This window comes from Strix uralensis, chromosome 11 (assembly GCF_047716275.1).
Source record: "Strix uralensis isolate ZFMK-TIS-50842 chromosome 11, bStrUra1, whole genome shotgun sequence".
In the NCBI taxonomy this organism is placed as follows: Eukaryota; Metazoa; Chordata; class Aves; order Strigiformes; family Strigidae; genus Strix; species Strix uralensis.
In genome coordinates, this window is record NC_133982.1 from 21735208 (window position 1) to 21759951 (window position 24744).

Below are 24744 nucleotides of genomic sequence, written 5' to 3' on the forward strand. Positions count from 1 at the left end.
GAGGCACTTCAAAATGGAGTGCATCCCAGCAATGTTTTTTTATACCTCAATTTTTAATTGAGTAGAGGTACGGCTTTCCCTATGAAAACCAGCCTAAAAAGTCCTAAAGTATGTTTAAAAGCAGGACTCGTAAACATTAACAGATATAGACATTAATGTGACTAGAGTTTGTATCATTGTTGATAGCATGTCTATTGAAGATGATACTGAGACACAAAATGCCACCAAAAAATGAAGAGTCCATGTTATTTACCTCACAGAAAACTTGTTTTATTAAAGTTACATATTATTCCAGATCATATGCACAAAAATGTATTCTCACAGAGTAAAGGCCAGGTCTTATCTCACTTTGGTAGGACAGAAGATATATTATAAAATTTACAGTTACATTAATAGGTTTACATGCTGTTGTTTGTAATAAAATTACATGAAAATATATACTAGCATAAACCGAGGAATTCATAAACTAATTGCATATTATTAATAAAAAGCCAAAACACGAGAAACACTGACTCTGGTTTGATTATTTCATTCTCCAGTAAGTAATTGAAAGACAGCAAAGAAAACATCATGTTGTATGATCTATCATACGAGTTTTCCATCAAAGCTCATACACGTGCGTGTTCAGCACAGGCGTCCACGCAGGCACTTTCCTTAGTACGGGTGGGTGCGCTCCTGCTCCTTCCTCCCCTGCTGAACAAATGGCGGAGCAGGATCCATGGCATTTCCTCTGTGCAGGTGAGTCAGTTTCTGTGTAGTTCAACGCCCTAAATTTTTCTTTGTAGTTTTACATTTTTAATTGTTTTAGAATAACCTGTTTACCCCTTTGGCCTCTCTCAGCACGCCCTGTTAAGCCTGGATGGATGTGCTTAATTTTCTTTTTTTAACAAATCTAATACTTCACTGCTTCTTGGAGATGCAAAGAAAACATGGTACTTGGAGACAAGTAGGAACTACACTAGACTCATTAGCAGCGATATTCAGAATGGTGAAAAGGTACGAAATATTGTTTTTCCAATGTATTGTTTGGAGGGATAATGCAGCACTTGTGCTGGATAGTGCATCCAAACCTAACAAATGAATTCCCAGTCAAACTATTTATCTGTGTACATTAACAGGATCAGCTATATGTCTGTATCTGATTAAAGTATATATTTGCTCTGTACATAAAACAGTTTATTCTTTAATTTTGTAAACTCTGATACCACACTTAGATTTTATTTGTCTTTATGTTCTCTAAGACAGAAAGAGCATAAGAGAAATCTTTGGCTTGTGTCCTAATGCCTTTATCACTAGGAGGGAGGTACACATTTATTGATATGTACACATACTTCTGTGTAGCTCTTCTATCCCTGTTGCTGGAAAATTTTACCACCAGAACCTTTGAAGTAATAATACTCAGCCTTTGGATTTCATGCTGAGTTCAACTGGCTTATGGGCCCAGTTTCATATGTAGAGACATGTTATTCAGGGGCAGAAGTTAACTTTACAGGTAAGGGAAGTGAAATGCACAGGATAGTAGGTCGAGTAGGTCTCAATCTTGAGTATACTGGTGTGGAGCATTCTCTTCTGCTCACTCTTCTGTGGTATGTTTCTAAACATCCTATTGCAACACCAGTGGTCTGAAAAGTCAACAGTAAAATCATAGTTGATTTGAATGTTGTAACAGCACCAGTATTGCTAAAGTTAGACAAAAATTTCCATTTTCAGTGGGGTGAAAATATGAAGTCTGTTTTGCATTAGAGAAGTAGTTCCCACCTCTGGCTGTGGGACTCAAGAACTATCTGAATTTTTTTCTGGCAGGTAATAGTGAAGAAACCACACCACTACTGCGTGTTTTTAAAGTTTAATGTGACACACTACTTTAAAAACTCTACAGCACCTGATTTCTCTTCCATAAAATGGCAGCAATGTATTATCTTTCCCAACAAGTGAACAGGAAGAAGGCTGTAAATTTTTCATATAAACACTTTGAATGGTGGTATTACTAAATGTCACCAGTCAAAATTTGCATTTTTACTAATGACAGCATAGGAATTTTACTAAAATAATGTCCCAAGAGAAAGGACAACAGGTCAGGAATTAATGCTGAGTTGTTCAGTACCTTAATGGGTGACCACATATTCTGGTATCAATAGATCTGTGTCTTACTGCCACAAGATCTTTTCATCCTCGTGGGAAAGCTTTCCTGTTCTAACATTGCTGCAGTCACCATTAAGTTTTGTGTCATGAAACAAGATTGAATTCAGCCGATGTGCAGCTTTCTGGCATGCTTTGAGACACAAGCTAATGGTACTTGGGAGTGTATTAACTGCATTATAGTAAATGATGGTAAAGTAATATGAAGTTTTCCCCTCTCCTTATTTTGGTATTTTCAAGGATAGGGCTAGGTGGTATGGATTTTCACATCACATAACATTTTATATAAGTATGCTGGAACCATCATTTATGAAGACAGACTGATTTTTAAAGCATTCAGGCAAAATACTGAAACTCAGTGCAAGAAAAAAGCAAGAAGAGATCACTACAATACTCTGCAACTGGGCTTGAAAGAAACCTACGTGGAAAACCAGATGGACTCAAACTGAAAAAAAAGTGCAAGAAGCAGTGGCAAAGGATTTAAATCAGGTGAGATTACAAGTGCTTTGGAAAGTTCTGCTGTAGATTCCAAGTTGCCACCTCAATGGTTTTCAATCTCCATGTATCTTTACCCAATGTACTGACATGACCCTTTGTTCAACCTAGGCTTGGATGACACTTGTCCTGTCTTCCAGGAAAGGAATTGTTTTTTGCAGCTCCCTCTCTTACTCATTTTGAGAAGAGGATTAAACACTCCCTCTGACCAAGCATACAGACGTGCTAAAGTGAAGCCACTTCATGCTCCTGGCCAAACAAAGAACAAAAATACCCACAATAAGCAAAAGCAGATGGCTTCAGTGGCAGGAAATGAATGAGCCAGACTGCAGGTAAAACGGTTCTCTGAACACATCGTGGAGGTTTGTAATGACAGGTTCTTTGTTATCTGGGGCCTCCCCACAGGAGGCCAGATGTCTTCTGTTGTGAAAGGAGATAGACAGAGATGCTCTTCCTTTTCCTCCCCCTTTAACTTATGGCTGTTTAAGTTACAGCTAATGGAAGTGGAAGCCTGTTTTTCCCCTTGCTCTCTGATGTTTTTGGAAATGAGATAGTTAGTGAAGGGGTATTCTGATATGAAAGAAAAGGCCCAGAACTGGCCTTTACCTCCCCATGACCCTCATTTTAAAGAACAGGGAGGTCAGTGCTGCTAATTGCACTTGAAAGGATTAACCACTTGATCGCTTTCATTTGGTGGAACAAAATTATTGTTTATTCTCAAAGCTGGAAAGATGTATCAGTGGTATTGAGACATTTTCAGTGTGAGGTGGATGACTTTTTATATGACTTCTTGGCTTCTTATACCAGTACTGAAATTAAATAGAGGATTTACATATTTTTACAGAGGGGAGAGCAGGAGATGGGAGAGAAGGGGGAACTACATCTGCTGCTCAGACTACAGCAGAAGTGACAATAACCTCCTTCCTGCTCTCATAAAAGGTTATCATAGGAATATCAACAGACCATAATTAATTACAGATATTAGATGTGCCTCTGTCACTTGGTATAATAATGACTTTTGCATTACACTGAGGTTGCACTGGAAGAAAAAGAATGTGAACCCAATTCCTGGACACAGTGTTCCAGATTTAAAGTCTTTTCTGTACATTGATTTCACCTGAGAATTAAAATTAATTTACTTTTGGAATAGATTCTTAATTCCCATTGTTCAAATAAAGTGAGGTACAGAAAACTTAAATTTGGAAACCATTTTTAACCTTATGAAACTATTTTCCAAAAGTAACAAAGAACAGCTTATATAAGCTTTTATCTGACCTCTGCTTCTTAAATAAAAAAACATGTTTTCAGGGAAATGTGTCTTGGAAGTAACTCCCCCTTCCCCCCCAGATTTTTCTCTCTGGTTCTTGTAAAACATTAGGTCAGTGGTTCATTTTATTTTTGTTTGTTTAAAGTGGGTGAAAGTTTCCTTCTCAAGCTATTATACTTGTGTGATTTTTAAAAAATATTACAACAATCTTTGTTTAAGAAATACAAGAACAGATGGAAATGTCAAAAGACTATCAAAATCCATACCAAAGGAAATAGCATTAATCATTGTAAAAAGCCAAAATAACCTCTCAATAGCAGTAAGAACCAAATGAGTAAGAAATGTGTTGTTTCAATAGCATCAAGACATGACTGATGATTTTTCTCATTGCCTGGCACCTGAACTCAATATATATGTATATTTAAAAACAATCTTTCTCATTCTGACTTCAAGCCTGTGTTTCTCGTGGTGCTGTTATAGTTCATGCACACTTTATGTGCACTCATGTAACTTAACCAGCGCTTCTTTCTGCAAATGGAGGAGACATGGTTTGGTTGTCTACTGAAATGCATTCTTATATCATTCCCTTGTGCAGATAAGCATACAAATCTGAAGATAAGTATGACTTGCAGAGAGAGTGTATTTGTATCTTGTGTTTTAAGCAACATTAACTTTGATTTCAGTATCTTGAAGCATTTAAAAACTTAGTACAAATCAGTTATTTGAGCCTGTAGGGACTGCTGTGTAAGTGTAAAAATATTTTCTTGAAGTAGGCACTCTTTCTATGTTCACCAGGGTGTGAGCGTGCCTTCCTGGAGAGTATGCTACAGGTGATAATTTAGGCAGATTTTTTGAGGAAAAGCTACCACAAAAATTTTGGAACTTTTGTTTAAATAATCTATTATAATTTTTCAGTTTGTGTCACTTTGACAAGATTTGAAGTCACACGCTTCTGAGAATATTCAGAAATATTTCTCTATCTTATACTGTACTTCTAATGAAACATTAAGACTATAATTTTTACCAACGTGAATTTTTCTGGCAGAACATTGTCGTATGATAAAAATATATTCATATAACTCTTGTATAAGAGTTATAAGTCCATATAACTGTGTAAGAGTTACAGCTTAGGTCTATTACCTCTGCCAGCATTAGCTGTACTGGTACAGCTTGGCAAAGTCACATTTGTATAATTACATTCACATGGGATGCCTCTGCCAGCAGTGCTACACATACAGCAAAAATTTCATCAGCATAGGCAAAGTCTTATTTATGTTGCTCAAATTTGCACTATTATTGGAAAAGAAAAAACACAGCAGATTCACAGTATGCCTAATTTAAGGAAGTCTTGTGGGAAATGTTGTGGAAACCACCATCTTCCCTCTTTCTTGTCTCTGCAAATTACTTTGTCTTAGGTCCTGCAAAAAGATGTACGTTTTCAGACAACTCCTACAGTGTGATGAGCCCCTGCTGCTGTTTAGAATACATGTGGCATCTACAAAATTTTACTATGATATGCCATAGTGACATCTGTTAAGTTAGTGTTCACCAAAATAATATTATAGAATGATAATAAACACTTAACTAAATTAGTTTGAAGGAGTCTAAAATTATCGAAGAAGTTGAGAATAATCAATGTAACACTGTGTGAATGGTGCTATAGAAATCATGCACTGTTTAATGATGTTTAAACAGATCACTCTATTACTAGGACAATTTTCCAGAATTTATCTTGAAAGTACAAAATTTATATTTTGTTCACTTAATGTGGTCTTTCATTTTGTACTGCTGCCCACCATTAAATTCCATCCTAATAATTTCAGTAAACTTTTGATGTTATGAAAGTGAAATCAGTATTACTGGGTAAAACACAAAGAAAACACCTGAAACAAAGCATTAACAATAATAAAAAGCTATCATGCTAATTTCTTGTTACAGTTAGAGAGATCCATGACAAGAGGGGCCAAGTCCTCCTATCCCCACCTCAGGAAATAATCTCACTGTGATGAGCATATCAGGTCTGTAGGTTCAAACACAGCAGGATTTAGCAAAGCACAACTGTTTCCAAATAAGCCATTCTACTCAGACTGTTCATCTGAGTAGTTCTACAACATCAAGTGTGCAGGACATGAGGTCTGTGACTTCCTTTTGGACAAACACTGTGACCATTATCAAGAGTACAATCTATTTCCAGATTTCAGTTAGAAAAAAAGTTACGCTTGTGCAGTTCATCATTACAAAGAAACAAAATAAAATGCAGTTACTTACCTAGAAGCAGACATCTTACTCTTTTCCTGCACAACACTTGGCATTTTTAATCAATGTGTACATAAATGAAAAGAAAAAAAGCAGATTATCATATTGTCCTTTGTAGTTCTCTTTCAAAATCTCCTGATGATAGTCCACAAGGAAATAATAAATTGCTTCTATTGTGGAAAGGTATGTATCTGGCTTTCCCTTCTGATGACGCCAAAAGCAAGTTTTCCTTGTCTTCAACTCAATTTGCAGCAGCCCTGTCAAGAAAAAAAGGTAACATAGATTAGACAATGTGGATTGGTGGATGGGATGCTGTTCTGCTGATCGAGGATGCCAATTAAACTCAGACACCAGAGTGGAAAGAGTAGGCTGATTTTACTGTTAATAATCAAAGGATATAACTAAGTAATACAGAAAATAAGCAGTAAGAAAAACACAGAATAGTACACTTGCCTTGCTTAACTGTATGTAGTAAACGCACCTAATCATTACTACACAATGGGGAGAACAGCAATCAAGAAAGATCCCTCACCACCTGCATACGTTACCAACATCGAGATTCGCAGTCGCTGGGGAGCCCTGGCTGCAGTGAGGATTTGGAGTACCTCTCCCTGCAAGTGGGAAGTCCTACATGGTGCGTCCATCCCTAGGTGAGGCATCCAGAGTCGTGGCAAGCGGGTCCAGCCTTATATACCAAAAATCAGCAAGCCAGAATAGCTTGCACCTTTGTTTTGAGCAGAAACATCTGGTTTCATCTTCCTGTTGGATTCCACCCAAAGCCTGGCCAGGGCTCGGGGGGGAGAACCAAGGGAGTTTCTAACAAGGCCAAACACTTGGGTTCTCAGCCTTGAACAAGGCTGAACAAGAAGTTGGATACATTCTCACAGCATTTCATCCTCACTCCTGATTATATTCTGTCTAAACTACATCTATTCACTAGTGATCAGATACTAATAATTAAGGCTAATGGCAATACAGATTTTACTAATTAACAGATACTAATAATGGATAATGTTTGGTTGTGAGGTTCATCTAGAGGTTAACTTTGTTTCAGGGCCTATTATTCAGGCCCTAGCACTACAGATGCCAAACAAGTCTTTAGCTCTTTCTGACTTTGCTGCTAGCCTACTAGATGCCTGCATTTCTCTTCCTGTACATCCATTTTTCATCTGTAAATTGGAGGCAAGAATTTTATCCTCCTTTGTGGACCACTTTGAAATTTCATGGGAAAGTGGTGGAAGTTCTAGGTTACAATCCTCTTAATTGCAATTAAAACTTGTAAGTTATCTTTTCATTCATACAGACTCATAGCCCTCAGTAAACTGCAGGGTCTCTTCAGATGGGAAGAGTGAAACCCACACCTGCAAAGACTCCTCAATGTTCATAAAATGATTAATAAATTTCACCTTTTGCAAAGCTAATACCTTTCAAGTGTAAACCAGAATCCCTCACACTGTTAGTTTTCCTGAACCGAGGAATATTTGCTAAGAGCCAGACACTTTTCATTTATGTTTGTTAAGTAACTGAAATCTCACTGGGATTACTCAGGAATAAGTATGAGAGAAGCTGGTCATTAATTTTATTAGAAACTAAAAGCATTCCCACTTGAGAGGAAAGAAAGAAATTTGGTCTCTCTATGGCACATGAAAATCTTTTATCTACTATAGTCTCTGTAACTATTTTATTATTCAGATGAATTTTAAACATGTATCTTGGTTTTTATGTTCCTTAAAATGCACAAACTACTTGAAATTAAAGCCTTTTATGCATAAGCACTTTGTAAACAGGATAGGCAGTTGGATTATAAATAATAGCGTATATACCTGTCAATAACATCAAGATCAGGTTGTAAAATTATATTTTTCTAAAAGCTAAAATCAGATACTACATGCATGTCATGGGATAGTTTAGTACAAGTGATAGTATAAATAACAATATGGTTTAAGAATTGCTTGGAAGTTATGGACAGAGAAGCTGGCCTATAGCCCAGCACTTGTAATTCTGTACTTTTTACCTTCAAACTACATTTAATTCTTTCTAGTGTAATTGCAAGATGGATTTAGTTGTTTACTTTGCAGTTAGTAATGTATGATATCTCACATAGTAAAAGAAATCTCTCCTACAGCGAGGGTTTAAAAAAACTGAACAGGAGATTCCATCACTGAATTTAAATGTTATTGTTGGCATTTCAGAAAAATTCAAAATAACATAATCAGTATCTCTAATAATCCTATACATGTCTATTCAAAATAGTAATAGGAAAATGCATTAATCTTGCTTCTCTCAAGAGGTTTTAATACTTGAATACTCAGCCCAAACCAAAGTGAAAACTTTCATCGAATTCAGTGATGTTTCCACCTTAACAGCGGTGAACTAAGTTTAAGGGACAATTCCTGCAATGTAAACTCCCACCTATTTGTGGTCTGAATACAAACAAAAGTTCACTGAAGGCAAGACCACTGACACTGCTGAGCTTACCACAAATGCAGGAACGTTTAATTTCAAACACAGAATTCTAGGAGTTTCTTCACAAAAAAAGCTTAGAGGAGGTTAAGGGTTACAGTTTACCAAGCATGTTTTTATCATCTGTAGTGTATCTGTATCTATACAGCCAAAGGCAGGGTTTTATTACAAATACTGATTGTTCACGCAAAAGCTTACAGTACTAAGGAAATCAACATGTTGGGTTTGGTTTTCTTAGCATCCACATACTTCTGAGATCATTAGAAAGAAACATTTCTATGAATCTGGGATCAAGCACAATCGAAATACAGCTACCTTTAAATCTGCTAAGGTAACCCAATTTCCCCTACAAAAGTTATTCTCCTGTATATGTATCTTATGGTGCCTTTCAGAGATCTCCCACCTTTCCTTAAACCTCCTTTTTTCTCCTCATATGCTACATCCTATTATTACAGCACAGTCCCTGTGTTCCCTCCACTATAATAATCGAATGCTCAAACATGTAGGATTCTATATTAATCATGTTTGGTCACTGATGTTACATCTAAGAAAGATTCACAGTTCTTATATCAAGAAGACATAAGTTGTAAAGTTTATGCACATGCTGAAGCCTGTTGCTTACTCTGAGCCTTCCATCACCTCTTCGTACCTATAGTTTGTATAGTGAACTGGGAGATCCACCACTTCAAGAAATACTAGTGCTGAAAATTTTAAGTAATGAGTAATTATGGTTTTGCACCTATGGTAGCTATTAAGAGTCTAAGTTCTGCTAAAAGCCTATTGTTATCTTAATTATACTGTTAATTTCCTAAAGAGGTAGCAGCTTGAAAATGCTATTTCAGGCAGGCATTCTGCTCCTTTCCTAATCTTTTAGATTCCCAATGTTTAGGAGTAATTTAAGGATTTAGGCTGAGGAAGAAGGGGTTTACATACCTTGGATTCACCTTGCCTCTGCTATGGCCCTCTGAATGATGTCAGCATATATTATTTTAGAAAGAATGTGGAAACTCATGACAGAACTCCTACTTTTGCTTTGCATTATAACTCCATGTGATTTTGTGGGAAGAAGAAAGATGAAAATATGAGAAGATGACAAAAGATTTGTCAGAAAAAGAGGATCAGGGGAGTTTGCCTCAGAGAACATCAACTTACTGCTCTCAAATACCCCAACTGTGCATAGGCAAAGGCTACTGGTTTCTTGTGGAAATGAAAGGAAGCACAGAAACTAAAAAAACCCACAACCAACCAACCAAAAAAATCCCGACTAGAGCAGATGTATGATTCAGCCTTGTACAGGAGAATGTGTAAGCTAATAAAAGAAGCCATTTGGCTAATACAAAGTGGATCAAACTTACAGGAAAAAAAACCCGAAGCAATCTGTTTAACAACCATGTTGATGTTGCCAATAAGCTGCATCACTCATATGAGAAAGTAATCATTAACACTAGATGCAACCTTTCTGATCTAGTGATCACTTTTAATGTTATCAATCCTAGACATTGCCAACTTTAAAATATTTCCTGTCTTCAATACAACTGTTTTAGTTTTGCTTTCTAAAGATATATTACACTACTTTTGCAAGAAGATATAGAAGTATTTTTTTTCCAAGTTTTCTAGACTTTTGTTTTTAAAGACTGATGTACCTCATTTGCTTTCTCTTGCAGTACAATTAGTTACATTTACCCTCTATATAAATGTAGGCTTACAAAACACAAGGCTTTTCTCTACATTTTCTTGGCTTCATTAATGTTTCCATCCAGTATTTCTTGTAACTTAATCTTTCTGAATAAGTATGGCAATTACTTTTTATTTGGAATTATGAACGCTCCTTTTTGAACTTTAATATATGAGTAATATTTTGTTGGATTACTTCCTTTGCAGTTGAACTGAAAAATGACAACAGTTCTCTGTTTTTCATGTGTGTACAACATAAAAATGTCATCATTTTTTGCCTAAGTAAACTGCCCCATTCATCTCGGAAGTCAAAATTGCAATCTCTAAAAGGAATATTAATGCAACTTGGGACCTTTATGACAGGCACCAAGAAAAGCAATGAATCTAGGGGCTGTGCACACTGTTATGCCTGCTGTAGGGAGGGTAAAAATCTCTCCTGGGTGTGGGTAAGAGACTGACTTGCATGACACTAGTCACACCTTACAGCAATCCTGAAAGGTGCTCAGGGAAACAAGAGGACTGGAATATAGCTGGAACAGAGATGAAGTTCTAGAGAGGACAGAAGAGTCAACCAGATCAGCATTCACATGGGGTAACTGGAAAACGTTCTTTAAGAGCTCCACAGTAACACCAATCGTGATTTTTGACTAATATACTACATAAGCTTCCACAGAAATCTTCAGTTCCCCTGGCTGCCTGCTACTTTTCTTAAATTCATCCTTTTAAAATAAATTCCAAATCCTTTACAGTAACTTGCAACATGCAATTACTCTAATCTTTATTTGATAGAGTATGTTTTGTGTTAAACTAAATACTTAGTAACAGATTTTAACTAGCCAATAGATTATACTAACATGTGGGATTCTTTAATAATCTGACTGACAAAAAGGCAACATTCATCTTGCATGTAAGAAGTCTGTGAAACTCCTTGTAGGGCCCAGTGCAAAGCAGGCACTAGTAAACAATTATATAAATTACATATAAACTTGATAGCCTGCCTCCCAGCTAAGTGCCCTTTTTTAACTAATGAAAGTATTTTCAAACTCCTATTTATCTCCAAGGAAATGGAATGCTATTGCTAAACTGGTTTATCTTTCATGGGTTTTTTTAGAATACTTAAATGTAAACGTCTTGTAATGAACCTAAGACAAAAAAAACTTTGCATAATAGCAAGTTTTTGCTTTCAGAGATGAGAGGGTGCAGAGGGCAAGCAGGCATTCCCCTTTTGTCTGAAAAGTAGTGAGAGGTCATTGAAATGACCATGAACCAAAGACCTTTACTAGAAAAGAAACCAAGCCATGACATATGTGTGCTGTATCTCCTAGATCCCTCATTTCCCTTCTAGTGGCCTGCCTGCCACTATCATGTACAAAAATGCTTCCCTGGGTCTCCTGAAAAAGCAGCCAGCCACCTGCAGTGGAAATCTTTCTAGCTTCCTTCAGAGGTCATTCAAACTACTGTTCTACTGTCTAACATGACAGCTTCCATTCTGTGAGACTGAGGAAATTTGCTCCAATAGAGAAGTGGGAGAAATAAATGTAAATGCTTTCTTAATACCAGGGTTATTATTTTGCAAAACAAATTATATGACATGAAAAGTAATGGAGTCTTTGGCTCAGGAAGGCTTCTACAGCACTGAAACAGGCTGCTGAATCTTTCCTGTATACTCAGTTATAGGGTTAGTTATACACTTGTATCACACTCAGGTCTGTTATATAGACATATGTTTCCCTTAATCATTTCTGTAGCAATAACATCTCAAGATCAACTTTTTTTTTTTTACCTTGAAGTCGTTCATCAGTTATTATTTTGTTAGTTTGATTCCAGGTACTGTCAATAAATATTATTTTCTTCAGTCTAGTGCCTTCACTCTTGTTGCTTGAGATGCGTTTATTTACATTTTTTTCTTCTTCTCTAGGTTCTATTTTTGCTTGCTTAACAAACGGCTCTCTGGAACAGTCATCGTCATTATCACAACCACTTTTCTCAGTGTGCTTTTGGAGATGGGAAGCAATATCTTTTACTGAAACTGAATTGGGGCCAGGAAATATAAGCGCTATCTAAATGAAGCAAAGAAAGAAATGTGAGTGTCAACAAAATCTAATAAAACACCAGGAGCTGGTTCATTAAAGAACAGAAATTTTCTATCCCCACCCACAAACATTTAAGTCAGGACAAGACAAAAAATTATCTCTTAAAAACCATTCTACTATCTAAAGGGATAAAATACTATGTTAAACTAGTGAATAAAGATATTTGAAATATTTAATTTAATGTCACCTCCATGCCTCCATGCAACTCTAACAGTTTTGTAAAAAAAGCTTTTTCAGCCAAGAGAATGGCATCAGCCCTGAGGAAGTTCAAATTTCACTTGACATTGCAGTATATGGGGCAGGAAGGCCATAAAGAATAGTTTCTGATTTCATTCACAAATTTTAGATCAGAAGAAATAATCTCTTCTGCCCTTGTGTCTATTGCGGGTCCCACAAATACCTTGCATGAAAAAGACCAGTGATGGCCTTATTTAGTAGTTTTTCAGTTGCTTATTGCAGCATTCAGAATCTGTGACTTGGAAAGCCTGGACAATACAGTGTCACTGCACTCTCTTCTGACTTTTGCCTGCCTTCCCCAATGCTCTTTCTGCTTTTTTTCAGCTTTCTGACTCTTTGCCATCTTGCTTTCCTTAATTGTTCGTTCCCTGAAGAAAATAACGTTTCTATGAGATATGTGTATTACCCTCTTCTTCAGGTAGTCGTACGATAATGAAAGTGTTAATTATGACATCCAATGTGTAAATATTAGATTTCAGATTAATCACACCACTTAAATGCACATGTGACTCCAAGTTCATTGCTCACTTTTTTCAGGCTCTGTGCTGACTGTGATAGACAACAGTTGAATTTTAGTAGGTTTTCTCTGTAATAACAAATGTTGAAAATTCTAAGGAAGTTTAAATACTGCAGCTACTGAATATGATGAGCACACCACCAAACTGCTGTTTAACTTGCTGTAAGTCAGATACTTTCATATGTTTGGGCAAAATATTTCTTATGGTACACAATGAATCAAATTATCCATTATCTCAGGTGGTGAACACAGGAAATTCAAGGTGGTTAAATAGTGCTACAGGCTTTTCTAAGCTTTGGAGGACAGTCCATAACCACTGTACATGTGCAGGCCCAAGCTTTGCGAGAGCACAAGATTGAGTGGACTGGATTAACAGACTAGTGTTTTCCCTCTGCTCCCTCCCAGCAGAGTGCAGTACCACTGCAGAAGTACAGAAGATACCTCTGCATCTCCCCAGCACAAAGCCCAGCTATCTATATAGACTTTCTTACTTCATGTCTTTTTTCTTCATATTCTGGAATGCAGGGGTATTTATAAATTGTAACATCATCAGGTGCCAGGAGCTTAGCATGCACGGCAGTGCTTTTGCCATCTGTTTCATTTGGGTGTTTAATAATGTCAATCTTCAAAGGTAACTACAGTAAGAAAGAAAGAAAGAAAAAGAAATAAGCAATAGTTGTGATCATATATGCAGGTACAAATATTTATGCAAAAGCTAGGAGAAATCCCTATGGGCATGTAATTAAGACATATTTGACAATTTTTGACAATGTTTTTGTTTTAATAGGTTTAGAACTAAAGGAGAGACAAGTGACAAGAAGCACCTGTTACATTCTCTCAGTTCATGTAAATACTGAAGTATGCAATGAATGCAATTTGGAATGCTGCGGTACTAGTGTGGTAAAACCTCTAGAAATCCTATCAATAAGGTAAATAAGATGTGGTCTTAATTTGAGCAATATAACAGTCCCAGATATGAATACTTATCTGTATTAGGTATTCACCCTATTGCAAAAATGGCCATTTCAATGAAAATACACCTAGATCAAATTTCCAAAGTACTTCTAAAGTATTTTCAAGATGCTTTCAAATTACAGAGCGTCTTCAAAATGCCTTTTAGTTCCTAGGTGATTTTGCAAAATGTCTCAGTTCTCTTTGATGGTTTCTCCAAGTATTTTGGCTGAAAGGCATTATGCTTTTTGTTCTTTATTTATGTTTTAAGAGTAGTTATCTGAATTATACAACCATGACATTTAGGAATGCGTTTTAGCTCACGTTTTATGTAAAATTCACTCTTGGTTATGAACAAATCGTATTTTTTGTTCACAATATACTCTGTTCTGGCCAGAGTTCTTAGAAGCTGAAGAATGAAGGCAAGAGCACTGTAAAGAAGCTTTTAAGAACTAAGTGAAAACAGTAATTTGCATGAGAAGCTGAGTGACTTCAGCTCATCTTCTCATCTAGTAGATACATAAATGTTTATGTGAGGACTAGAACGTTGTCAGTGTTTGTACATGTAATTCCTCAAACAAGAACAATAATTTTGTCTAACTGTAGTTTATTCATAGTTATAGCTGTGTTAAAGATGACGGTCCAAAAAGAATGAATCAGAAAAGAAATGGTCACGGACGGACTGTCTGTTCTCTGTCCCCAGTAAGTAAAAAGCACAAGAACATTATAAAAAATCCATAAGAAATATTAACCTTCACAGTCGGAATTTCTTTGGTAGGGACAGTTTCAACAGGAACAAAGCATGTATAACAATAAAACATCCTTGAACTACTGCATCGGGGGCATTTTGATCTCCCACTCTTTTTTGCCTTTTCAAGTACTTCCTGCGATGCTAGCTGTAATTGTTGAAGTGGGTTATCTTGAAACGATGACGGAGTCTGCAATTCCAGACTTTCCAAACACTCGGTATTTCTTTTTGGTCCTTGAGAGTTTTCTTCATTTAAAAGTGTAGATGAATTTGAAGACATGGTTAACTGAAACAGACAATATGTTGTAGCTGTTAAATACAATCCAAAATATGACAAACTAATTTACTGGAAATGATTCTGTATGATCCTATTTAGCAAAAAAATACTCATCGAAGAAGGTACTTCCTATAACCGAAAGAATAATAAAATAATCTGATTTAGTTGTTATAGCACAAAGAACTACAAACAGATTTCAGGAGACCATGAGATAAACAGCTAGAAAGAACTTGAGCTCTGTATCCTTAAGGCACATTCATCATTTTACTAACGTGAGTTATCCCACTCACTTAACTTGTGCAGAATTGTATTTTTTTCTATTCATAGGATCAGTGTCTAAAAGCTTGTGAAAACACTGGTAGATGCTATTTACCTGGACGAGCAGTCCCATTATTCTTCAACGTAACTATTGACAATGAATTAAATGTCTACAGGACAGAAATCCCTAAGAGAAAAGTTAATTGTTACAGATTTAGATCTCTGCCCTGAAATTATTGTGTATGGGCAAACCAAACTACCTGAATGAAATCCCTGTTGACAGAACTTTGTGATAGAAGAAATCTTCCAAGAGCAAAGCTTGAGGCTGAAAATTTAGTTTCAAGAGCTAAAACTGTTTTGGTGCTCCATATACCAGATAGCAAGGGCTGACCCAGTCTAGACTCATCCTGCAAGTTTGTATTTATTTAGTAACATTGATGGATTTTTTTTCAGGCTTTCTTCAGGACAGATGTTGTCTCACCCTCTGCAGCTGGCATGAAATTTTCACTGTGGACTCTAAGTAATGTATCAGGCCCACACACGATCCAGACAGAATTAGTTTGTTGTGTGCAGAGGTTCATAGTCATGGTTTTAGTGAAACCCTTCTGACTAGGTCACACAGGGTCCTCTCTGGTCTTCAAAGCAACCCACAGGCTGGAGCCTGCACAGCCCGTAGTAGTTATAAACTGCCTTTTGCACTCTGTGCTGCATCGCTTAAAGTGAAAAAAGTCATTCTCAGTATTTACTTTCAGCTAATTTACATTTACTTTTCCATGTCAGGGATCACACTTGTGAAATGATGTAACAGAACAGCCACGTTTAACAAAAACAAACAAACAGTAATTCTTGAGATGTGGTCCAAAGTTAAGTGTTTAAATAAAACCAAGTGTAATTTAATTGGGAAATAACAAAAACAAAACACTCTGCTAACTGTCCAATAAAAATTTAAAATTAATCCCAGAAAAATTAGTTGTTATTTTCTGGTAAAACTAAATACTCATGCATGTTATGATACATTCCCCTCCCCCACCAACAAGCTCTAACTTTTGAAAGGTCAGGGACGTCCACTCCAATAAACAAAATCTAATAAGCACACAAATTTTATAGTGCAATTTGCTTTTAAATAGCTCTGAGAGAAAGCAAATACACCCTTCATCTCAGACTAACCCGTACTATTATCAAGTTTCCTCAAGAAGCAAGGAGGGTGAGAGGCCCTGTAATTTGACATGCATTCCCAGCCTACAAACTGATTCTTTTCAGTATAATATCTTATGGCACCGTGGTGTTCAAATAAGACACCCTGCAGCACTTTCATTATTGATACTGACAAGAGATACGCTGCTCTAAGGGCACAGGAGAACCTTCATGGTATCAAAATAATAGCTGTTCCCAAAGTTACAGCAGTATACGTGCAGTATACGTTTCAAAGAAAAAACAGTGAGTTTACACAACTTTAAGATCCAAATCTCGATTCAGACATAAAATTTTAGGACTGTAAGTAACAACTTCACCTACACCTAACCTCCAAAACCCAGAAGAATCACTGCCGCTGGAGGGTACCCTCCACATGCCAACGGCAATTCTAAAACAGCTTACAGCCTCAGTCAGGACATAGGGGGTTTGTGTAAAGTTCACGAGGTGTCAGGAAGCACGCTGGTGTCAGTTACTGCCATGTGCTCATGTACCTCCGCTCACTGAGCGATGTGGAAGGAACACGGTTAGGGCTCAGCCTCAGCGGTAACAGTGTCTGAGGAGGCAGCCGAGACCATCAACAGCGAGAGAGGGAGTGCGCGGCCTGGCCATCTGCAGGACTGGGCCTTCCTGCGGCAAGAAAGCCCCAGGAAGCACAAAGCAGGCTGTAGGAAACGCGGCGTAACTCTGAGGGGCACAGACCTTTGATGTTGTGATGTCTCACGGAAAATAACAAAGCAGTTCTCCTGCCTAGGCGTGACTGAATGGCCCCTGACACCGCAGGGAGACCGAGGCCTCTGCGGGCGGAAAGCCGCCCTACCGCGGGCCGGCCTAGCCGGCAGCCACCGCGGAGACAGTGGCCAGGCCGCCCCGCACACGGCCCCGAGGCCCCGCCGCCTGCCCCTCACGGGCCGCGGGACTGCCAGAGATGCGTTGGCTCCACGCCCTGCTCCCTCTTCTCTCCTTCCCACCCCCCCGCCCCAACCCCCGTGGCCTCGACGCCGTCGCGGCGGGGAGCTCCGCTCCGCTCCGTTCTATTCCTCACCCGCGCAGGCCCCACTCCTCACCCGCTCCCCCGGCTCCAGCCCCTCGGCGGGCCGGCGCTCGCCGCAGAAGGCCGCTGGGCTCTCCTGCGGCCCTCCCCGGCCCCGGAACGCGTGTGTCGGGCTCGGCGGGGCGGGGGAGGAGGGGGCCGGAAGAGCGCGCCCAGGAGAGCGCGGCTCGGCGGGGAGCGGTTGCCAGGGGCCCTTAGTAACGGCGCGCGCGGGCCCGCAGGCAGCGCGTGACAGCCCCGCGCGAGGCGGGCGGGCGGGCGGAGGGCAGGCCCTGAGGGCTGGCCACGGCTCGGGGCTACCCCCGGGAGAGGAGGACGGCTCGGAGCAGCCCGAGGCAGAGAGTGCTTCCTAACATTGGATTTTTGTGTTTGTTTGAGGGCTTCCCGCCCCGAACCGGCTTTTACGCGTTTTCTGTCACAAAAACCTGAGCGGAAACCACATCCTGGTACCTGCAGGGGAGAAGCCCGCCCTTTCCAGCTGGTCTCCGCTCCAGGTTTTCCCAGCCCGTGTGAAATGTCCCCAGTGCTTCGCTCTGGTTGAGGCGCTGCCCCCACGGGAGGGGGGTACGGCCCTGCGGGGTCTGTCTGCCCGGTGGAAGTACCTAGAAACCAGGGCGATGGGAGACTGAAGGTTTTGTTTCACTCCCTCGTTAACTTCAGCAAAGCTAGGTCAGAATACTTTACCTGGGTTTTTTGGTTTTGTTTGTTTTTTTTTTTTTTTTTTTCCCACCTAGTAGTATACTGCACACTTACAGTTGACACCAAGGGCTGGAAGAATTATGTTGCTGTATTCCTTCCTTCTTGTTTTGTATTTCTCTTTATAGGACACTGGATCTTTTCTGTGGAATTCCTTGGCCTGGTTGATACTGCTCTACAGTAGTATTTACCCAATATCCAGCGTTCAGTAACTGCGTTTTTAGGTTGAAGTGACTAAACTAAACCAGTAATTTTGGTATAGAGAATATTTCTCTCGACTTGGTGAAAAAAAGTCTGTGATATATTAGTTGTAATAGCCTTAGGGGAAAAAGTTGACATTGTAGGCAGATTTTATGCCAAACTTTGATCTCAGTTACGTCCCAAAAACCTCACTGACTTCAGTGGTATTACATTCAGTGGCAGAGGATTTCTACCACTATTCTGTTGTTGCTGGGTTTGTTTTCACTTGATCTATTTTTCATGCTAGCAGTATGTAATATATTGCAGTAGTAGGAAAAAATGGCTACATTTCACCATCTGTATTTTCTTGTCTCCTTACGCTGTGACAGTACTTCTTGATGCGCAGTGGTTGTGTCGAAATAACGAAATGTTTATTGGACACAAAGAAGACTTTTATAATAGCTTCTAAAATTCTTGCCAAACTTAATTATAGTAGGTTTTATTAAGTGTACTATCTCTTACTTTGTTTGAGTGAATTCTTGGTGCTTAATCCAGAGTTTGTTGTTTGGGAACAAACAGAGCCTGCTCGTTATTTAAAATCAGGCTCTGAAATCTGCATTACTTCTTTGTATGCTTTTATCCCATAGAGTTATTTGTACAAAAGCTGTGATATTAACAAAACCATTTTTAGGAATGGTTGCTATATAATTTTTGTTTGGGGTTCTTAATTTCACAATTTGCTAAAAAGAGAATTTTTTTCTAACCAGTATTTCTCACACTTTGTTTCTGCTCATATGTAACAGTGTGAAGTTTTTTTAATTACACTGGACTCAGAAGATAGCAGTTGATTGATTTCAGTAAGACTTTTGCTAATCTGCAGCCCTCACATTTCTTCCAACTTCTAAAAAAACTCTGAATATGTAAGAACAGAGCAGATTTGCTAGGTGATTGGACACTCACTTTTTCTTCAGTATGTATTTTAGAAGCACATAAATAATAGTATAAATATTTTGTATGGAGGTACTGAGAAGAAAATGCAAGTTCTGACTTTATGATTAAGTGTCCTTACATATTTTTCACATTTTTAGCATGTTTTTCGACATATAAGAATGTGTAGTATTCTTCTGTTTATTGGAAGAAATTACAGTGAAGATGCTCTATATATGCTCTATTGATAGCTTTGTCAGTTTTCGTTATCTACAGTTTAAGTGTTTGCTAATATATGTTATCTTAGGGGGTTTTTTAAGACATTCTGGTGAGAACAATTATTACTGTATGTCAGCAGAAAATGTAAAAGCTTCCTTACAGGCTCAAGATTTGGTGAGTCTGACTGCTTATTATTTTAACTACCCATGTGTATGGTGAAGTGAGCATGCAGGAGTCAGATGCTGAGCGAAGCCATGTGAGTGTAAATATTGAAAATTGAGTTTGGCCATAGATTGTATTTCCAAGACCCTCAGGCACTAGAAGCTAAGAGGTTTTGTAGAAATGGCAAACCTTTAAGAGAGCAGCATCTATTGCTAACTTCCCTTTTTCTCAATGCTAAACCGTGGAGGAAACTTTGTCCGCCGTAGAGCAATTTTCTATTGTTGGAAGCATGCTTGAGTGATGACATTGAATCAAGCTTTGTTTAAAATACTTGATCGGTCCATGGCATTACTGACATAACAGAAGGTCCTGAACCCAGAGGCAAAAAGTTGTGATGAGTATGAGAAGGGGAATAGCTAGTTTTGCCTTTTAATAAGCTTGCTTTCTTTTCTTATACTGATAAGACTGGTATGGAAATCTTTGAATATACCTGCCAGGAAAATCTCTGCATATACCTTTGTATTTTGTTAAAGAATCTAATAGAATGGGGTTACCAGTGATTTGTCAAAATGACATTATTTTTGGAGGAAACGGAACATTCTTTTTGACCTGCCTACATTATTTGCAAGTACTGATTCACTCAAAGCCTTTAACTACAGAGCTGTAAGAAAAATTGCTCTTTTGCTTTGAACCAGAACTTTTTCTCTCACAGCAACAAAGAAACAAAAAGTGTTTAAAAGTGTTTTGATGGGTGGAACTCTTCATTATAAAATTTAATTTTTTCTTTAAAAGGTATATTTTTAAGAGGAGCAGACATAAAAATGCAAACATTTTAATTTGGAATAATGTCAAACCAAAATATTAATATGTTTTATTTTTCTACTTGGTTTTACTCACCTTTTCCCTGTTTATCCTAAAGTAAACGTATGTGCATTGATAGTTTGCATTTAATTTGGTTTTTTTAAAAAAGAAATAATTTATCTTGCTGTCCTGCTATTAAGATAGAACATGTCATGGTCTTTCAGTTATACTAGAGGGTTTAAAAACACATTACTCTGTATTAATACTTACTAACTTATTTCAGGAAAGTGAGCAATTTGATGATTAACTTCAAATGACTACCATTGGTTTCAACAACTTTCTCAAATATTTAAGCTACTAGTTTAAATTCTTTGCTAGATCAAGGCACAGAGTTTCCTCCTACGCTTCCAAGGCTGTTCTCAACAGATGGAAGATGTTACTGTCCTTTCTGAGAACTTAAATTGCACATGATTTTATTTGTCTCTTTAGAAACATAATAACCCTTTTTTTTCTTGAGTTATCTCCTTCTCTAACTAAAAAGTTATAGTCTTTTTAATTACTCTGTGTATGCTGTAATGGGCCTCCCTGGCCTATTTTTGTTTTTCTGTCTTTTTGAGATGATGTAATCATCTCTGAATGCAGTACATGGGAGAGGAGGAAATTGCAGTCTACATTTAACAACGTTGCCAAAATTAGAGATTCTTAGAAGGTATATGTAAAATGCATTTATACTGGTATTACAAATCTTTATGCAAAATAAAGTTCACAGATTAGCTAATTTAATCTTTGCATTTGTATCATTTTCAGAAATAACTATTTTTACCATGTACTGATTGCAGAAGGAGTGGCCAAGTTGTATCTCTCTTGATGAGCCTTATTCTTTGGTAGATAAGTTACAAAAAAGATTATTCCTTCAATGCTATATGTAAATATCTGAACAAACGTTCCATTGAATGACAGTCCACTCTCAGATTTGCAGGAGAGAATAAGCACGTATGATATCATTGAACTAGAGAAACATGCTGAAAAAATATTTTCATTACACTGTGGACCAGCATATCTGGAGGAACATCTTACTGCCCTTGAACAGAGTAACTGACAGACATTGGCCCAGATAGGTGTTTACAACTTTTCCTCAGTTTGCAATTGTGAAGTGTCAAGTTTATAATTTAAAAGATTCTAATAAACTAATAAGCTAAACTTCCAGTTCTGCCTGGGCTTTAGGAACATTTTGTTTCAGGCCTAAACAAAGTGCAGGCAAAAGTCTACAAAAACATGTTGTTCTCCACAGAGTTTGGTATTATAAAAGAAAAAATGAGACATATAAAAAGACCAAAATGGTGATTTTTAAGCCTTCCAATCTTTCCAGTGATGCAGTAGGACTGTACAGTGTTAAGTTCCCGTGTACATACACATTTAGATGTAGATCTAGCTATAGAAGAAGTCTTTACCCAGTTAGAGCTCTTAATCAATGAAACCATCAATCCAGCCTCTGTTTGTAGCTAAACCTTGCTAATTTTTTTAAAGACACTTCTACTGAGAAAATTGTTGCAGAGGAAGTTCTGACTTGGACAAGTGAGATGGGGAAGACAAAAGCATGTTACATATTTCTAATTCTTCTTATGGATTAGACCAGAAAGACCAGATTTGCAAGTTTTTTCCTTGGATCCAGAAGTGGGATTGCACCTATATCTGTATGTTTGTTTGGGGGAAAAAAAAAAAACAACCTTGAAAAAGTACTTTGTTTTCTTTGTATCGCCAGAGGTATTTTGTAGTCACCTAACATCTCAATTTTGGACCTTGCTCTTTATCTGAAGTATATTTACAGACAATTCATGGTATGAATTGTCTTAGCTGAAAATATTGTTTATATCATTGTGTGAACTAGCATTAATTATGAATTGTATTTAAACATTTTTCAGGTTGCCAAATACATTGTTGCGCAGTCAAAGGGTAGAAATGTAGATATGATCTTATTTATGTTATATGTAAGAAAGCACACAGCATTCTATCTTATGAATATGCTTTGAATTATAAGTCAAATAATTACCCCTGATACCAGACCAAGGGAAGGAAAAGTTTTGAGATTCATTCATTCAAGAGCCAGTCAATTTTTCTAAGACTACATGATAGATATATTGGGTAATGGAAATCCCAAATACAGTGTAAATATGATGATTAATTTTATTTATCTGGTGTATTATGGTCAAATATTTGGAGCCTAGTGTCTGGGATTTTCCAATGTGCTAGATGAAGGACTTGAAGGAGAACAAATGTGTCTCTGGTAGTTTGGAATGTCTCAATCCTGGTATTTCTTGGATGTTGGTTAGACTTCAGGCATAACCAGGCATGAACAGGTTCTTTATTTGAAATATTAATGTGAATACTGACAAAACTGGGTCCTAAATTATTAATAAGCCATTGAGTTAATATGTTAAGTGATTCAAAATTTTTAACATAAGGCTATGTTGTATTTTTAATGTGGCTTATTAAAGGTCAATTAAAGTTTCTGTTGAAGAAAATATTGAGATATGCAAAAAATAAGAAAATCTTTGTTAGATTCTTCTGAGACATCTTGGAAATTTGACATGACATCTCGGAATTTTTTGAGAAAGTAGAAACAGAAAAAACAAACGTCAAAGATTGAATTGTCATTTCATGTACTTTGACAGACTCTTAGGGTCTTTAGCAACTGCTAAAGAAAGAATTTTTGTAAAATGGTGTTACTGGGAAGTGAACACATCTATTGTAGAATATTTTTAAAATTTTGCTTTATAAAAAAAATTGGTTGTATGTTTGATACAGTATTTTCTCACTGGAGCAGTTGTTTAACACAAAGGGAACGTAATAATTAGCTTTACTTGCTAAATGGTTTTATTTTCCTTTTAGAGCTATAACTACCCTGGTTTCAAGGTAAAACAACTTTCAGAATTACCAAGACATTTGGAAGCTCCAAAATTTTGGGACTTAGTTGTAAAAGCTCAGCATTTCCGAGTACATACTCTCTTCCGGTATCCTAAACTGAAGCTGCTGGTACAAGGTATTGCTAATATTTTGACACATTCATCTTTATGTTCTGTTTTCATACTCCTTTTAGTATCACTATTAGCATTTCTTGAAGCTACAAAATAGAGAAATCTAGCAGTCATTTATTGTTAGGAGCCATTATTGTTGAAGGATTCTTCTTGCTGCCCTGTCCTTATGGCCCAGAGTTGACCAATGGTTAAAGTACTGAAATAAATAATGTTAAACTAGTGTTAAACTTGGAAAGAATTTTAAAAGTAAGGTAAACCCAGAATTAGAATGTAGAATATGTAGTTTTATTGCAGTCCCCTTTGGCATATATGTTACACATCATCTTAAATTACATGATCAGGTTTTTTTAATGTATCATTGAGTAGACAAACCTGACATCGCTGAGGGAGTGATTTAAGATTATGCAGTGAGATGATTGTTTGTAACAGCTGTATCTGATTTGCTGCAGGAATTGTAGGATCAGTAGAGTCACAGATTGCAGCAAGTATGTAAAACACTTGAATGCTATTATGCAAATTAATTTCAAATTAATTTCTTCTGTGGGTGATGATTCATTTTTACTCTAGTGTAAGTAAGCATGAACCTCAAGGCTGTGAAACTGAAATTGCAGCAGCAGTGTCAGCAGTGGTATGTACATACTCCAGTACATACTCATGCCTCTCACCTGAGGGCGTAAAAAGTGAAGACATTCGTTATTTCTTTCATATGACCAACAGCAGCAAAATGAAGCCCTTACATTCTCAGCTACTTCTAGGTGCGCTAGTAATTAATGCCAGTTAACAGCTCTTTTTTGTCAGTCAAGGCAAGATTTTTATTTGATGATGTGCTAATTCCCTCAGTGTGCATGCACCCATCTTTTACATGACTAATGTGGGGTACTACTTATATGTAAAGATAACGCTTTTGCACCTGCCCTTGACTTAATTAACCACAAAAATTGTAAATGACAGTTTAGAGTATGATGGCAACCCTAAGCTTTCTGTTTTGATCTTTTTACTCACCTCAGTGGGAATTAGCTATGGCTTTAAATACTTTCATTACTTCACTAGCAGACAAACCAGAAGTCATAGTCTTTCCATGTGAATTCAGTATTTTAAGTAGCA

The 24744-nt window shown here is 37.5% G+C and overlaps 1 protein-coding gene and 1 long non-coding RNA gene across 8 annotated transcripts; one reads left to right on the plus strand and one right to left on the minus strand.

Annotated features, from left to right (window-relative positions):
- Nucleotides 1-245: 245 nt before the first annotated feature.
- Nucleotides 246-17738, minus strand: DTWD1 (DTW motif tRNA-uridine aminocarboxypropyltransferase 1). Of its 7 annotated transcripts, none has more exons than XM_074880902.1 (6): nucleotides 17634-17712; nucleotides 17061-17196; nucleotides 14845-15126; nucleotides 13633-13776; nucleotides 12078-12354; nucleotides 246-6414 (listed from the first exon to the last, which is right to left on the minus strand). In XM_074880902.1, the coding sequence occupies exons 3-6, from the start codon at nucleotides 15118-15120 to the stop codon at nucleotides 6185-6187; spliced, it is 927 nt and encodes a 308-aa protein (XP_074737003.1). In that variant the 5' UTR covers nucleotides 15121-15126; nucleotides 17061-17196; nucleotides 17634-17712; the 3' UTR covers nucleotides 246-6184. The 7 variants fall into 7 exon arrangements, with proteins under 7 accessions (XP_074737003.1, XP_074737002.1, XP_074737004.1 ...); XM_074880901.1 differs by having other exon boundaries at nucleotides 17061-17253; nucleotides 17634-17699; XM_074880903.1 differs by having other exon boundaries at nucleotides 17612-17634.
- LOC141948457 (uncharacterized) lies at nucleotides 14013-23546 on the plus strand. Its single transcript, XR_012630480.1, has 3 exons — nucleotides 14013-14070; nucleotides 14716-14794; nucleotides 23495-23546. It is a non-coding gene; the product is annotated as an uncharacterized LOC141948457 (long non-coding RNA).
- Nucleotides 23547-24744: the final 1198 nt, after the last annotated feature.